Here is a 12,735-nt window from a genome sequence, read left to right on the forward strand (position 1 = left end):
ATTTTACTTCTAAGAAAATAATGAGAGAAATACACAAAAATATACAAGTATAACAATATTATTTATAAAATAAATGAAAAGATTATTTTTAATAGTACAGCTTAAAGGAGATGCACAATCGAAAGTAAAGACAGGGGTGCTCTGAGGGGTCTTCACACAAGGCCACACAGCATGGTAGCCAAGAACAGTCACAAGGTTTAGGTCTGAATTCTAGTCAAGACATTTTTTTGCTGTAACCTTGGGAAAGGTTCTTAACATCTCTCAGACTAAGGATAGTGCCTACCACATGAGGTTATTCTCAAGATCAAACGGGTTTCCTCAAATTAAGCCCTTGTTTTGGGCTGGGGATGTAGCTCAGGGTTAGGGTGCTTCCCTTGCATGTATAAAGCTGTGGTTCAATCCCAGGCACACCCCCCCACACACACACACACACACATACACACACACCTTATTTTAAAACAGTGCCAATTCACAGCAAGACTCAATATTTGTTAGCCATTATTTAATGTTAGCAACACTATTGTTATTACCACCAACCACCACCCCGTCTTCCTCCTGAAACACTATTGAAATGACAAAAAAAAAAAAAGCCCAAGAAAATGAGAGCAAAGATGTCAACAGATTCGACATTTCAACACTGGAAAACAAACAGTGGATGTGAAGGAGGTACCTGAACTACCAACCATGAGGGCAGAGGCGCTCAAGGGGACACTGACAAAATGATTCGCCCCCCCAGAGCTCCAGAAAGGTGTCACTAGGAGGTGCCAGGAAGCTACTGCAGGATGTACTCCAGCAAAATGAGGGAGTCAAGGCAGAAAGAGGAACAGATGGAAACTAAAAAAGGGGGAAGTGGCAAAGGGAAGTCCTAGGAAAGTAACTGAATGGGTCAGAGCAAGAGGGAGAAGGGAGGGAAAGGAAGGAAGGAAACACTAAGCAAGCAACAGATTATGTTCAACACAGGCTTGACATGAGAGAGGACGCTTGAAAAAGTGGGAACATCTATGCATAAAACCAAATAAAAATGAGGTTCTTAAGTCTCATAAGAAAAACCATACATGGTACAAGAAGGAAATAATCAGAGAACATGACTTGGCTCAAGAGGGAACAAAACAAGACCTGCAGTGTCCCAATGTAAACAAGGACTGGTGTAGCAATCGAGCGCTTAGTGAGGGTCAAAGGATGAGACTGGAAAAGGAGGGGGCAGGGAACCAGGAGGCAAGGTCCTCCTCTAACTCCATATGGACAATGTCCACAACCTTAAGTCATCTACAAATAGTGAGGGAAAACACCAGCGCCTGGTGGGGAGGGGAGGACACAGGGCTGCTACTGTCCCTATGAAGCTCTAATGCTACAACCTACCTGCATGTTTCACTTTCCAAATCAGTGACCACCTCTGGGAGGGGCATCTTAATATCAAACCGTGGTCCTAGGAATACTATCCCCTCTCCCCAACAGCCCACTCCCTCCAAAGCCCTCGCCAGGACTCTCCCTCAGCTCCCAGCCTCTGCCTCCAAAGCCTCTCCTCCCGCACATTCCCCAGGACTCCCCCTAGTGGCCTGAGTGCATTTCCACCATGCGCCCTGCACTCTGGGGTACAGTGGTTCACTCCTGAGGTTCCACCCAGACCCCCAGCTCCTGGAGAGCAGCCTAATGGGCCAAACCCTCAGCATCCAGCATGGCAGTCTCGACGAATTTTCTGGAACAAGACTGAATGAACGAATCACAACACACACCCCACAGCCCTCCTGTCACTGCAGTCGCAGGGCCCTGAAACCCAAGCCACTCGGCCGCTGTGGATGAACGACATTTATCTCCTCGTGCTCTTACCTGTAGACAGTCCCCAATTGGATGTAATGAAAAGCATCAATCTTCATCAACACTGCCTTTAAAAATATAAACACACGCACGTGTAAATAACGTGCACCAATTTGCACATTCAATGAGCAGCCCAGGTGTTCTCATGACTCCTCCCCACATCAGGATGCCCTGCAAGGAGGCAGATTCTGAAAGGCTGGCTTTTCCTTTCTAAGGAAATGGCTTATCAGCAAAAGAAAAAAGACAAATAAATACAGCAACTGGCTCCTCCAAACACCAAAAAATGACTACTGGAACCAAGCCGCACTCCCACCGCAATGGTGGGCAAGCTTCTCCAAGACAGTCACTTCAAAAGGAGCTTACCCAAGTATGTCTGCATCACCTTGATCTGCAGCCTCAATGAACATGATTTAAAGCTGATTTATCCCTCAGCAAAGAACAGCCCCAAGAGCACCACCTCACTAAGGACCATTTTCTTCACAAAGACCGCAACCCTGCAGGAAAGCGGGGAATGCCACCTACCCGCTGCACGTCATAATGCAGTCCGCGGATGGCGAAGTTGGGGTCGTACTCGTACTTCCTGATTTCCACGGGATACTGTGAGGAAGAAAGGAACATGTTTCAGCTAACACGGTTCTGCCTTCAGGGTCACGTCCACATCAGGCCTTGTACAAAGATGGGGGGGGGCCGAGGCACTCTGGCAGGAAGGCGGGTCAGAGGGACGAATCACACCTTGCTCCTCTGTGCCTCCTGCCACATGCAGAGCCCTGGGTCCTGCCCAGCACCCTATCTATCTGTCCAAGCAGGGGTCAAGCTTCATCCCCCTCCTTCATCTTCTCTCAAGTTAACTCTGTCCCCACTTCCCCTGTCCTCTGCCACCAGGCTCCCAGATCTCTAAGGCCCCTGAAACTCATCTGCTTCTCCCTGCCCCACCACCTCCTCCCCTTGTGTGTATGGCTGCCGAGGTGGGGGAACTGGAATGTCCCCTCAAACACACCGTCTGCCTCCGTTCAGCTCCTGACACCAGGAAACCTCATGGACCCACCACCCGGTTGCAGGCAGAGACACAGATGAGACCTTTCCAAGGGGACCCTCCACTCAGCCTCCATCGCTGACCTCTGGACGGTCAGCTGCGGCCAACCTCCCGGCTGAGAACCCAGAGCTGGCGATGCGGCCCCTCCCTGTACCTGCACCAGGGGGCCCCTTGCTCAGCACGCGGCTCCTGCTCACCACCGTCTCAGAACACACAGGACCTCGGAAAGCAGCCCACTCCCCAGGTGTTTCCTAGTTATGAAGTGACTCCTCGTTCCATGGAAAGATTCTGGCCGCCGCCTCTGCCATACCGGGCACCCCAGTCCTTTAGTCCGTTTGCAGATCTCAGAACTAGAACAGCAGCTACGAGTGAAAACCGGACCCCAGGCCCTGTGTCTGCGGCTGCTGCCACAGCGGATCCTGCCACACCGTCTTACAGAGGGGACATCAGAGACACCATGAAACCCTGCCCAGGCCACCCAGCAGCAGGGCAGGGAATCAGGTTCAGCCTCCGCCCCACTCTCCCATAGCCCCTGGGCCCTCAGGCACAGAGAAGTCCCCCACTCTCCCATCAGGATGTAAATTGTAGGAGTAAAAACCTGAGTAACCATCGGAACTCCCAGGAAACCTTTTTGTGGCCATACTGCCACCTGTTCACAGCCAGGGTCACATGTGTATGAGAACATTTCCTGGTACCACCAGGCTGAACACATGAGGCATATTTTTAAGTTAAGCTCCAAGAAGACTGACTCAAATGTCACATTTGGGCTCATTTATCTAACGCCTACCACTTGTGCCAAGAAATTACCAAACTGATATTTCCACGGGTGGGTGTTTCCACGGATTCTGAACACCGTGTCTGGATCTGCACCTTTATGGACACACATGGCCCACGCTGAACCCAGTCCTGGTGACACAGTTCTGCTTATCAAAGGGAAGCCAAAGGAGCTCAGCACCTCTGAAACCTCCTTCCAAACTGGGGAGTGATGAAGGAGAATGGTCAGACAGGAAAGATGCATTTAAAATGTCACGGGAAGACAAGCCCAGGCTGAGCATCTGCTGTGCCGCACACAGACCAGACACCCTGACTCCACGCCTTGCCACACCAGCAGGAAGGAGGCACACGCCCCTGCCTGATCTCCTGGTGAAGAATCCGAGGATCAGAGTCAAAGAACTTGCCCGGGGCCACCTGGGGCCAAGCCACACCCACGTCCACCCCTCACCACCACCTAATCAATTCTGAACCCGGTCCAGGCTTCTCCACTGGACACTCATCACTTCCTGGTGAGAGCAGAGCCAGCCAGCTCCGAGGGCTCACCAAGCTGCTGGAAGGACTCCCGGCCGCAAAGAGAAGGATCTGAACTGAGCCAGGACACCGCCCCTGCTGACGTGTCTGGTGGCACTGTCTTTAAACAAGGCTTCTCTGGGCGCCCCGACTGGGCACGGCCCCTCACAGGCTCCTGTTGCCCCAGCCTCTCCGCTCACTGGGTGATTCTTGGGGAGCCCCTCCTAATAGACAGTTTTCAAACAGTCCAAAGACAATAACTGTCAGCAACCTCAAGAACTGAGAGACGAAGCCCCGACAGGACAAGGTCTTCAAGGGAACACGGGCTGAGAGGAGGCACCAAATCCTGGGCCACCATGTGCTAGCAGGTGACCTTGGGCAGAGTCCTCTCCTGGTTTTCTCACCTACAGAGTCAAGACAGCATGAGCTGTGGAAGTGCAGAAGTTCACGTCCAGAAATGCCTGTGGGGAGTCAGGGCAGAGCCTGGCACAGAGCAAGTGCTCAGGAAAATGGAGCTACCTCCGCAGGCTGCGAAAGGCAGGCGGGGAAGACCACTCTCCTGCCTCCGCTGCCCTCCAGCAGCCCTTAAGGCGAGTCCTCTCCTCCCCACGTCTGCAAAACGAAGAGGGTGATTTCTAGGCTCTGCTCCTGCTCCTGTGTTGTCATTTCCTCATACAACCGGTCACTTCAAAAACACTCTCACAATCAGCCCCTTTCCAATATGTGGGTGTGTGTGTGTGCGCGCACACACACACACACACACAGCTCTCCTGGGAACACCGGTAAACAGTAACATCAAGCCCAGGAATCCAGAACTGTGCCAGAGCCTGGGAACGCCACAGCCAACAAAATGACAGTGTCTGTCCCTAAGAAAGTCCACCCTGCTGTGGGGAGGCAGGTCATAGAGCACACACACACACACTCACACACACACAATGCCTCACAGAGATTCCTACTATAAAGAACGTGCAGTATGAGGGTCACAGACCCACTGGGAATGAGGAGCCAGCCTCAGGCTGTCAGGGGGCAGGACGGGCATTCCAGGTGGCAGCACAAGGCTGGTGTCGTGGAGCAGAGCGAGAGGTGGGCACTGTAAGGTGCCTACTTCATGCCCAGGGTGATGGGAAGGCTGGAGGGGACCAAGTGCAGGGGTGGCGTGACCAGGTCTGAAGGCTCACTCTGGCGGTGGGACACAGGTGACAGAGAAGCCGAGAAGCCAGGCAGGAGGCCACTGCGCCCGAGCGGCAGCCGCACAGGAGGGGAGGAGAGGCGCGGGGACACACTCGAGGAGTAAGAGGAGCCGCAGCTGTGCAGTGACTTCCTCCCCGACAGCCCGGTGTGGAAAGGGACAAAGTGGGAGCAACTGTAACATGACAGAAGCTCCTCAGCGGGACTGAGGTCAACCCCCCAAGTCAACAGCATGTGATGAACGTGGTACCCCACTCCGCCCCGCAGTCTTCCTCCTCCCCCACAGCCCAGTTTAATCATGAGGAAAACCTGGGACAAACCCGAGAGGCCACACAAGGGGGGTCAGAGGAACTGCAGAGCCCAGAAGGGCCTAAGGAGACAGCCAACCGCAACGCAGGGTCCTCCCAGGGTCCAGGGCAGGAAAAGGACGCTGCGTAAAGACTAAGGAAGTGTGAATAAAGCAGGAACTTCAGCTCATCAACATGGACTCTCCAGCTGGGACGACGTACCACAGCGACATAAAACGTTGCCATCAGGGAACCTGGGCACACACGGGGTACGTACACAGGAACTCGGTTTTATCTTTGCAACTTTTCCATAAACCAAATACTGTCCTGAAGCTAAAAGTTTATTTTAAAGAGAGAGGCTCATTTTAAAGAGAGATCTGACATGGAACACAGAGCACAAGGAGCCAGAGGGGACATTAGACTCTGCATCTGAACAAGCAGGTGACCACGGGTGCCCACTAGTGAGAAGACGATGCTCACAAGGTGTGCACTGGAAAGACAAAATCGAGAGCCCTTCTCGCACCCCCGGTTCCTTGGTGGACCTAGGAAATGAAAATGCAGGCACAGCGATGACCCAATTTTTTGATTTCCATTTTTTATAAAAGTCTGTTCTTGTTCCCCCCCAAAAAAGAAAACAGGATAATTACAACGAAGCTGGAACTTTTTTACATTTGCTTTTTGGAAAGATACTAAATTGCAAATCTACTGTTCTGTTACCGTGTGTCTCAAAAGCAGATGTCTCCACCTCGGCAAGCACACGCCGTGCCGTGCCTCAGCGCTGGCAGCAGAATGGCACCAGCTCACTGTGTCTTAGAAGAATTATTTTGCTTAATCAGAGCAAGACCAAATCTGCATAAGCATAATTGGCTCTATTAATATGCCTGATATAATTAGTACTATATCATTCTTTTTGTCAAAGCAACAGACATCATGAGAATGAAAATTCAATGATCTTTAATCTAGAGGCTTTTCAATCACAACTCCACCTTTTATATTATCCATCTATTTCATCTCTCTTCCCCCCAAACTGCATAAATGTTTTGTGTTCATAAATTTTTTATTATCATGAATATTTTAGTTTCATCTGAACAAAAACCCACAGGGTACACAGGTGTCATTAACCCCTTAAGGGGCAGCACACAGTAGAGAGCACATAAGTCGCCCGGAAACGGACGGATCCGAGTTTGAATTCTGGTTCTGCCTCTCACTGACCTGTGGTTTTGAGACAGTAGCTCAAATCTGAGTCAGAATTTTCTCTAATGTATACAGAGACAACCTGTTTGTGCCAGGCAGTGTCAAAATAATATTGTCAGTAACAGCGGGCACTTCCTGGACTTTTCTGTGCCAGGCACTTTACATACATTAACTCATTTAATTTTCACAGTCGCACTGTGGGGAATTTTACAGAGGAGGAAACTAAGTCCAAAGAAATTGGGTGAGTGGATCAGGATTATGAAGGAAGTGAGAGATGACAGCAGGATATGCAGCCAGTGGTCACTCTCAGGAACCTGGACACTGCCAGCCCTCAGCGGACAATCAATGAACAGAAACGCCCTGCATTTCACAAACGGCATCAAGGCCAACCAAATGCCAGCACCCATGCAGTGCCCTTCAGCTCCACCACCCGGGGGCAGGGACAGATGGTGGAAGGCACAATCAAAACACAGGGCCAAACCACCTAGTTATTCTGCTTCTGTCCTCAGGCTCCTGGGAGAGGACCACAGTTCAGATGGACGAGAAGCTCTTGAACAAATGGAGAAACCCAGTTGTCAAAGTGGCCAGAACTAAAGAAAGCTGCAGCTGGCTTGATGCGAAAAGGAAAGGTTACTTTTGCCAAATGCCATTTCTGCACTTTGGATTAGGCTTAAATCCGCTGATACCCAAATATACAGGCCGAATGGTCAGGATCCAAAACAAACGGGACCTGGGCTACACTAGCAGGAGCCAGGCATCGGGAGCAGGGAGCAGGGAGCAGGGAGCTTCAAACGGCCTCCCCCAGCCACACCCGCAGACCAGGGCTCCGCCTGTGAGCGGGACACACCAGAGCGCGCACAAAGCAGGCATCAGGACAGTGAAAGGGAAGAGGGCCAATGAGCACGGCTGAAAGAACACCACAGTCACCTGGGGAGAGAGAAGTCTTGGCAGGTTAATGGCTGGTCTTCGTCACACCCAGGCCACTGCACGTCCCCTGTGCTTGGTCCATGTAAACATCCATTCTCGTGATCCGGGTTCGTAGGCTACCCAGGCCCACCCACTCCTCCCAGCCCAGCCCACCTCTGCCTACAAACAGGGCCACAGCACCCGCCTCTGGTTTCTCCACTCCCTGAGGCAGAGGAAGCATCCACCCTCCCCACGGCCTCAGCTCCATGTAGGTGTCCACAGGCCTCCACCAGGTTCATGTGTGTGACGGACTCCTCACGGGCCAGCTGGGTCCTACTCATCATTACCCTCTGGGTGTCTAAGGCAGGGCAGGGCTCAGAGGAGGCAGAACAAAGATTTATGGAATGTCAGAAAGAAGGGAGGGAGGGAAGGAGAGAGGGAGGGGAACGGAGAGATGGATGGTGAAAGCCCGACAAAGGCAGACTTGTTCAACCTGTGGGAGAACTTGCCAGAATTAGAGGGAAACCCCAGAGCTACACACTCCAGTCCAAGAAGATTCTGGCCACACTTCTCAGGAGGACATGGGGGCTTCTCAAAGAGGACTGGCCTTGACCAGCTCTGCAAGGCTTCTCTTCCCCACTGTGGAAGCATCCCCACACCAGACCAGAAAGAAGAACGTTAGGTGCCCAGTGTTTTCTTCTCATTAAAAGCTCTCAAAATACTGCGCATCAAACGGCATTCTTCACCTAAGAAAGCAATTCAAACCAGCATGGAGGTGAACCTCGCCCACTGTTGAGGAGTCAGCCAGAACTTAACAGGCTGCCTCCTCCCAAGCACTGGCAAAAGCCATGCCTTGTGACAGCAAGGTGCAAACAGCCACAGCTGTGACCCAACTGACACTCGCTCCTTTCCAAAGAGACATCAGAATTTTTTTTTTTAATACATCTTCTAGATAAGGTCACTTGGAAGTCTGGGACGAAAGGACAGCTACACATTTATTCAGAAAAATTTACTAAACTACTTCTAAGCACTAGACCTGGGGCATATCCACTCAAGGCTATTTGCTCTTCAAATATCTAAGGGAAAAAAGAGAAAGGAGACTGAAAAGTCCCTGTGACCTCACCCGGTGTTCGTTGATGAGAAGGTCCCGAGCGGCATTAAATATCAGCGTGTGGAGATGCTTGGAGTAGAACACCAGGGTGTAATCGTAATCGAAGCCGTAGATCTCGATGTCCGACAGGCTCATTTCATTATTGGAGAAAATGGCATCTGGATTCAGCAAGTTGCTCATAATCGAAGGAACCAGTTCTATGAGGAAAGAACACTTCTTAGGAATGTATCAAAACCCAGCAAAACAGGTGAATTAACACAGGGTCACCATTACATCACAATGAAAGCATTTTTGAAAAAAAAAAAAAACACTGACTTCAACATCACAAAAAACATTTGCTGTGTCTAAAAACTCACAGGCTAGTTATAGACCGCAGAAGATATAAGTAGAGATAATGACATTTAAAATTTACATATCTCACCACGGTGGGGGGGATATTTTATGCAGTTGCTACTGATATTTTGATATATTTTCACATAGCTGATCTCACGCTATACAATGGTATTATACTCTCTAAACTTAATGTTCACCATGACTCTATTCTCATAAACTCTGAACTACTATGAGACCTTGGCACACTGCTGGGCCGTAACTACCCTATGACTCTGTCACACACTTATCTTCTTTCCTATTTAGTAATCATAACCTAGCAAAGAGCACTGTGTCCACCTGTGCCTGCCTTTCAGATCACCTCCTTCCCCTGGTTTACTGGAAGCATGACTGCCCCAGCTAACAGCAGGGCCCACCCGTCCAATTAGTTTCTTTCTGTAGCAATTCTACCTATTTGTGGGAATTGCTAGATTGTGACTTTAATTTCTTCTTGGAGATCTTCCAAGAATTCATTCTACCTTGTTATTTCCCTGAGTTCAATGGATCCTTTTAAAAATCTGAGACACCAGCATGGGGTGTAGCTCAATGTTTGAGTGGACATGCTTGGGCCTGGGTTCGATCCTAGTGCCCCCACTCACACACACACACAAAAGAAACGGGAAAATGACAGATGACCCTTAAGACATGCAACAGTGAGGTAAGCCAGCACCATGACATCATACTTCAGCGCTCACGGCTTCGTTTTCAAGAGGGTATAAAAGAAGTCTTTGCAGTCATGTTCATAGGTTCCATGGAGGATTTGTAATTGTTCCCAACAAAAAACAGCAAAAAACGAAATGAAATGAAATTTTAAAGCAGCAGCAAGTGGGCTGAGCCAGGAGCCATTTCATAGTTATGATAAAAGTCACATGTGACTTCAGGGAGGCAGAGAGCGGTTTTCAAGTTCAAGGGTGATGACAAAATTGACCACGTACGTGAAATCTCAGACCATGAGGTTCCCAGGAGCACATCCTCTGTGTAGTTAGGATCAAAGACTGAAGGATATATTAGCAAAAAAAAAAAAAAGGAAATGTGATATTCTTATGCAGGAAATCATTGAACAGGTAGGTACTCAATGAAGAGGACGAATTTCATGTGTTTACTTTGTAACAAAAACAAAGTCCCATTTTGCTAAAGGATATGTGACAGTATTCTTTCACCTTTTATTATGTGAAAATCTGCTTGAAATGGCTCTTAAGTAAACAAATGTTAAAGGCAAGAGCCTTTTTGGCGGCAAGGACCAAACAGCTCTCACACACACATAAAAATAGAGCAGTACCTCCCTACTCCCTGCCTTCCTAAGGACAAACACCGGGCTCCAGCAGAACAGCTGATGTCATTTTGAAATGGGGTCTCAGTATGTTGCCTGGGCTGGCCCGAACTCCTCAACTCATTTGATCCTCCTGCCTCAGTAGCTGGGACCACAGGCATGTTCCCCTGTGCCCGACAAATGGCTGGTATTGAAAAGGTACCTACCATGCACCACCAAGCGGCAGACCTGGAATCTGAACCTGGCAAGTCTGGCTCCAGAATCTACGTTCTTGGCTCCCTCCCAAGGTGCCAGGGAACCCAGCAGCCCTGTGAAGGGTGCATTAATTCTAAAATAAAATGGAGCCTGCCCCATCACCTCTCGGGGTTTTGTTTGTTTTCAGTACTGGGGATTGAACCCAGGGGCACCTTACCACTGAGCCAAATCCCCAGCCCTTTTTATTTTTTATTTTTAGACAGGGTCTTGCTGAGAGGCTGAAGCTGGCCTTGAACTTGCAATGCTCCTACCTCAGCCTCCCAAGTCACTGGGATTACAGTTGTAGGTCACCCCACGACAGCCCATCAGTTCTGAGCTTCCCCTTTCCTTTCTGCTCATGTCTTCCTCTGAATGGCCACAGTTTCTACATCTGCTCTAAAGAGCCACCTGGGATACTCTGTATGCACTGCTCTTTCCCAGTGACAGCCTCAATCAGACCCCAAGGTCCCAATCATGGGGCACACGGTCCCACCGTAGTGAGATATCCTGAGTATTTCACAAGGATCCTTAAAAGCTTAGGGACAAGGATACCTTTGAAAACCTTAACAGGAGCTATGGAATCCTCTCCCTACAAAAATGCAGGCTCTGCAAAAACTTCAGGGGGTTTGTCCCCAGAAGCCTATTCCTGACCCCATGACACCTACTTGAAGCCAGGCTTTCATGTGCCCCCACAGAATTTCTGGACCACAGAGGGTAAATGTATAAATGCACAACTTAATTTCACACGTGCTGACAATCTACAGTGACTGGGTCGACTGAAAACCCAGTCCATATTCACGGACGATGCCATTTCTCCATCAGTTTTTTTTGTCCAGAGCCATGAGACAATAACCTTGGCTTTTGTTTTTTGTCTTCATTTGCAAAGAACACAGACCTGAGGAAGCAAAGAGACTGATAGTGTGGCAGACCTGGAGGCAGGCAGTGCCCAAGGACCAGCCTCAGGACGGGGAGCACCAGGCAGCCCCAGCTCCTCCACACCAACGCTGACGATCTCCTGCCTTACGTAACCCCCAGGCGCCGCAGACCGTGCTATTTTCTGAATGTGACCACACAGCAGCATCCATGTGATATATGATGCAGTGACGCAGGATCACTTACCGAGTGACCAAAAGCTCCTCTGTCACGAACAACCTTTGCAAGGGAAGTTCTAACAGCCTGTCTTAATTAACGTTTATATTTAGAAACGGTGTTGGCAAGAAAGCGGATCTGCGTTCCTACCCCCTGAGAAGACTATGCAGAGGTCTCAAGGAAAGGCCACCGCCCTGGAAAGTCCCCATGGCCGGCATGTCCCTGGAGGCTGCAGGGGACTCCCCGCTGGCAAGGAAGGCTGAGGCAGTGTCCCTCAGGTGGACACCACACCCTAGGACTGGGCTTACTGTGTCATCCCTAAGACAGGCACGAAGAGCACCAGCAGATGCTGGAGCTCAGCACACCGGCCACCACCACCAACCCAGAGCTGGGAGCGAACGTGATTAGTGACGAGGCCAAGGAAAGAACGCCACCACTGCCGAGAAGAGAAGCGGGCTCTAAACCTCAAAGCGAGGAGCAAAGGCCCGGACTGGCCAGCCCCGCACCTGCCCGAAGAAGAATCCAGGGTGCATTCAAATTTAGAAAGCAAATTCCTTTTGTGTGTGATGGATGGTGACAACAAGGTTATGTCATTGGTACAGAGAAGCAGCAAGGTCCAACCAGAACTCGGTTCCAAGAGCCACGCCGACCGGGAGGCCATGCCTACAGGCAAAACTCTCATGTTTTCGGTCTTGATTAGTTTGGGGTATTTTTAATATTGTGGCAAAATACACATTCTTACTCTGGCAACCTTAAGTTACCTTCAGTGACATTAGGTCCATTCAGCGTGTTGTGCCACTGTCACCACCAGCCACCTCCAGAACTCTCCTCATCTTGCAAAACTGAACCTTCGTACCCACCAAAGAGCGACTCTCCCTGGCTCTCCCCACTGCCACCCTTCTCCTGTCTGTGAACCTGGCCTCACCAGCACCTGGCAGACCCGGAGCCACACTGC

The 12,735-nt window shown here is 50.1% G+C and overlaps 1 protein-coding gene across 1 annotated transcript in view; it reads right to left on the reverse strand.

Moving 5' to 3' along the window:
* The window catches only part of NT5DC3 (5'-nucleotidase domain containing 3), a 54,889-nt gene that overhangs the window by 23,262 nt on the left and 18,892 nt on the right, over nt 1-12,735 (reverse strand). Inside the window, exons 2-4 of the mRNA XM_081309508.1 lie at nt 8,831-9,015; nt 2,338-2,412; nt 1,828-1,883 (exon numbers count right to left, since the gene is read on the reverse strand). Coding sequence (XP_081165634.1) covers nt 1,828-1,883; nt 2,338-2,412; nt 8,831-9,015 — 316 coding nt within the window. The remainder of the gene's footprint in view (nt 1-1,827; nt 1,884-2,337; nt 2,413-8,830; nt 9,016-12,735) is intronic.

Source organism: Spermophilus citellus (assembly GCF_964194105.1).
Source record: "Spermophilus citellus genome assembly, chromosome: 10".
In the NCBI taxonomy this organism is placed as follows: Eukaryota; Metazoa; Chordata; class Mammalia; order Rodentia; family Sciuridae; genus Spermophilus; species Spermophilus citellus.